Source organism: Rhopilema esculentum, chromosome 11, assembly GCF_057945365.1.
Source record: "Rhopilema esculentum isolate cy_ngs chromosome 11, ASM5794536v1, whole genome shotgun sequence".
In the NCBI taxonomy this organism is placed as follows: Eukaryota; Metazoa; Cnidaria; class Scyphozoa; order Rhizostomeae; family Rhizostomatidae; genus Rhopilema; species Rhopilema esculentum.
Window position 1 is genome coordinate 3,600,946 of NC_142825.1, and position 4,899 is coordinate 3,605,844.

Sequence of the window (4,899 nt, forward strand, 5' to 3'; positions counted from 1 at the left end):
TACCGTTGTAGGGTGAATATGCTCTTATTGACTTGAATGAATAATAAAATATTGAGCGTCCAAACTGAAGAATTTTTATGTTGTGTTTCAGGATGGAAAAAGATCGATGTTCTCAAAGGAGATAGCGGAACGAAGTGTAACTCTGCAAAGCGAGAGTGTTGCCAAGGTAACATATTCTTTTCAAAAAAGGTCATTTAAGTCATCACTAGATATTATCTGTTTTCAGTTATGAGACTTTTCGCGACCTAGGGCTGTTTTCTGACAGCAAAAACAAATATGGTCCTTTTGACCTTAATCACAAGGCTTTTTCTGACAGCAAAAACAAATATGGTCCTTTTGACCTTAATTACAATGCTTTTTCTGACAGCAAAAACAAATATGGTCCTTTTGACCTTAATTACAAGGCTTTTTCTGACAGCAAAAACAAATATGGTCCTTTTGACCTTAATTACAAGGCTTTTTCTGACAGCAAAAACAAATATGGTCCTTTTGACCTTAATTACAATGCTTTTTCTGACAGCAAAAACAAATATGGTCCTTTTGACCTTAATCACAAGGCTTTTTCTGACAGCAAAAACAAATATGGTCCTTTTGACCTTAATGACAATGCTTTTTCTGACAGCAAAAACAAATATGGTCCTTTTGACCTTAATTACAAGGCTTTTTCTGACAGCAAAAACAAATATGGTCCTTTTGACCTTAATTACAAGGCTTTTTCTGACAGCAAAAACAAATATGGTCCTTTTGACCTTAATTACAAGACTTTTTCTGACAGCAAAAACAAATATGGTCCTTTTGACCTTAATCACAAGGCTTTTTCTGACAGCAAAAACAAATATGGTCCTTTTGACCTTAATCACAAGGCTTTTTCTGACAGCAAAAACAAATATGGTCCTTTTGACCTTAATCACAAGGCTTTTTCTGACAGCAAAAACAAATATGGTCCTTTTGACCTTAATTACAAGGCTTTTTCTGACAGCAAAAACAAATATGGTCCTTTTGACCTTAATTACAAGGCTTTTTCTGACAGCAAAAACAAATATGGTCCTTTTGGCCTTAATTACAAGGCTTTTTCTGACAGCAAAAACAAATATGGTCCTTTTGACCTTAATTACAAGGCTTTTTCTGACAGCAAAAACAAATATGGTCCTTTTGACCTTAATTACAAGGCTTTTTCTGACAGCAAAAACAAATATGGTCCTTTTGGCCTTAATTACAAGGCTTTTTCTGACAGCAAAAACAAATATGGTCCTTTTGACCTTAATCACAAGGCTTTTTCTGACAGCAAAAACAAATATGGTCCTTTTGGCCTTAATTACAAGGCTTTTTCTGTCAGTGAGCACAAATATGGTCCTTTTGGCCTTAATTACAAGGCTTTTTCTGACAGCAAAAACAAATATGGTCCTTTTGACCTTAATCACAAGGCTTTTTCTGACAGCAAAAACAAATATGGTCCTTTTGACCTTAATCACAAGGCTTTTTCTGACAGCAAAAACAAATATGGTCCTTTTGACCTTAATTACAAGGCTTTTTCTGACAGCAAAAACAAATATGGTCCTTTTGACCTTAATTACAAGGCTTTTTCTGACAGCAAAAACAAATATGGTCCTTTTGACCTTAATTACAAGGCTTTTTCTGACAGCAAAAACAAATATGGTCCTTTTGGCCTTAATTACAAGGCTTTTTCTGACAGCAAAAACAAATATGGTCCTTTTGACCTTAATTACAAGGCTTTTTCTGACAGCAAAAACAAATATGGTCCTTTTGACCTTAATTACAAGGCTTTTTCTGACAGCAAAAACAAATATGGTCCTTTTGGCCTTAATTACAAGGCTTTTTCTGACAGCAAAAACAAATATGGTCCTTTTGACCTTAATCACAAGGCTTTTTCTGACAGCAAAAACAAATTTGGTCCTTTTGGCCTTAATTACAAGGCTTTTTCTGTCAGTGAGCACAAATATGGTCCTTTTGGCCTTAATTAGAAGGCTTTTTCTGTCAGTGAGCACAAATATGGTCCTTTTGGCCTTGCAATTTTTATTCTAAGATATCAGTGGCAACAAGTTGTTTCAACGGTTTATATAGAGGCAAAAAACAATACCAAGCAGAAGATCTGCAATCCGAATTTCTGATGAAGGTTAAAATATTCATCATACAAAGGAAACTCATGGATACTTGTATTTGTAGCTTTTATAAATTTTCATTGTAATTTCAAACCTGTCAATGAGTTCGAAAAATTATTTTGGTAAATGATATTGATATACTTAATACCTTTTTGTGATTTGTTTCTAAAAAGAATGTCGCTACCTATCTTTGAACCAGGTGCTTTTTGATAAAAAAACTACATCCCAGCTCTGATCACATGTTCATTCTTACAGTGGTTTGTCGAGAAAGTTACCGAGGCAAACTCCCTATAAACCACTGCGAAGGATCAAAGGCCCTCAACTATGCCATCAATTGGGGACACACTCGCAGCGCCTCGACTCATCTGTGGAACTGTTTCATCGAGAAAATAATTTGTTACGTGAATTCAAACTATACTTTTTGGGTTTGTGAAATACTTTCTATTTTGTTATGATGTTTCATAAAGAAATTTTTATCAGTTAAACTGTAACTTTATCTGATCAATTTTAAGTTTATTTAAGTGTTGCTGAAGTAATCTTGAATGCAGTTTTATAATATTTTTAAAATGTCCGATTGCCTCATTCCAGCTGAATCGTGTCATATGAGTTGCCTATGCTTATTATCAAGTGATAGGCAGCCCCCCTTCAACATAACAATAAAAGCCTTCATAGGTCACTAAAACTGTCTTTTCTTTACCTGGAGCTTATTGGCCGGCCGACAGGATTTCCATACTTATATTTTAGCAACAAGCCAAACACCGACATAAATTTCTTCCATTGAGCTGCAAAACAATTTTATTGAGCCAAAACCTCATTTGTCACCTTAGAATTTTTACTAAAACATTTTAAACTTTGCGTTTGAAATGCAAATAATGTTTTCATGAAAAATGATTCTTTTGAAACTTGTTATGTGACGGAAAAATCTTTTTACAATTCCTCACTTGTTCAGAATGACGAGTTTCAATTTTGTTGGTTGAGATCTTTTTATAAGCATTCTTGTGAGCGCATTATCCTGATACCCCCAGCATCCTGTCGTTGAGATAAGCCCCCTCCTTTATCTCCCTGTAAAATTAAAGTATTTCTTCGAAAAGATCAATTAAATATGCTGTGTAAATCGAGTGACTTGTTTTGCTTCATAATTGCAAGTCTTTAATATCTTGTTATATTAAATGTTTTGTGGGCAAAAATGTTTTGAATGGTTCAATATTACCCTTTTTCAAAATTGCATTTATAAAGTTTTCTTTGTCACTGTATGACAAAATTGTCAATGGCCAAGAAGCCGGGGGACTGGGTGCAAGTGCAACCACTTCTTTGCCAAATTCGATGCGTGCCAATTTTATGGACGAAGTGCTCCTCCTTGAGATAAAAACTGGCCTGAAATATGCACCAGGCTCTGACTAATTTATTGCTCCTTATTGCTAACTCGAAGTTTTTTCATTCTTTGGGGAGCTTTTTTTACCGTTGAGGTGTTTCTAGGTTAGTTGTTCTGGTTTGTTGTTAATACCTTTTTAATCTTTACAGTCATTGATCGACTTTATCCTTCTTCCTGGCCATCCCTAAAGCTGGTTTTATTTAACTTTTCATGCATTGTGCTTTGTTAGCTTAGCTTTGCAAACTTGTACTTCTTTTATCAAATCAGGCGCTTTAAATAGCAGCGGGACTCAGTGGCGGAGTTAAGGGGGGGCAACTAGGGGCAGTTGCCCCTTCCTCGACGAGTTGCAGCAAGTGTGGCGCCCCTTTTTTAGAGATTTTGCGCCCCTTTTGAAGAATGCGAATCAGGTGAAAATATTTCTGAGACCGATAGGTTAATTTGCTTCAAGGATTACTTCAACAGTTATGTTGTTTATTCCAAAAAATAGATCCGAAATTGTTGTATACAGCGTACTCTCGTCACCAATTCTTTAAAATTTTTCAGCGCCATCACTACCAACTGCCCCTCCTTCAAGTTTGCTCTGGATCCGCCCCTGGCGGGATTTCATTCGACATAAAACTACTAACCAACAGATCTCTCTAATTGTAAGAGGCCACCCGGACAAAAGTAGTGGCCTTTAGATTAAACTTCCCATGCCCCATGATTGATGTGCTCCTTTATTACATCGCTGTGACCCATTATTCCTGTGCTCCTTTCCCCTCGACCAGAGAAGTAGGTCTGAGCCCCCCTTATTAATACTGAAAAGTAGCCAATATTGCTCTTGTTTTATGCATAATTTTGTTATTTTGATTGCACTACACTCTTGCCCTCGACATGCATCTGCTGTTACACCTCTGAACATCGTGCATTTATTGTACGCCAGAAAGTTATCATTTGATGTTCAGGGTCTTATCGCTGACATCAATTATCATATATTTGATAAGACAGTTTTCGATCATACTTTTAATCATGATGATGATCATCATCAGTCATTAATAAGCATGATCATTATTATGACTCACATTCATCATTGAGAATCATCTTCAACATCGATCATCGCCGTCACTCATGATTGTCATTAAGAATCATCTACATCATCGACCATTATCATGATTATCAATCACAACCTATCGTCTCGAATCACCATCGTCATCACCGCTATCAACATTCTCCCTTGTCATTATCTCAACATTGATTTCGCAGTACAATGGATTTCGCTGCTTAATTTTAACAGGTGAATCGAGGAAGGGCTCGATACTTGTCGTTGTGCACGTGATCGATTGTGAAGTGTCTGATTGGGCGATTTGCGATAATCTTTTGACTTATTCTGACGAGACAGTCCCTTTATAGGTCTCTGCTTCACCTTTT

At 36.2% G+C, this 4,899-nt stretch overlaps 1 protein-coding gene across 3 annotated transcripts in view; it reads left to right on the forward strand.

Annotated features, from left to right (window-relative positions):
* The window catches only part of LOC135693636 (intermembrane lipid transfer protein VPS13A), a 72,031-nt gene extending 69,191 nt beyond the window's left edge, over nt 1-2,840 (forward strand). For all 3 annotated transcript variants that reach the window (XM_089111647.1, XM_089111648.1, XM_089111649.1), the window contains 2 exons: nt 92-166; nt 2,376-2,840. In XM_089111647.1, coding sequence (XP_088967773.1) covers nt 92-166; nt 2,376-2,414 — 114 coding nt within the window. In that variant the 3' untranslated portion in view covers nt 2,415-2,840. The remainder of the gene's footprint in view (nt 1-91; nt 167-2,375) is intronic.
* Nucleotides 2,841-4,899: the final 2,059 nt, after the last annotated feature.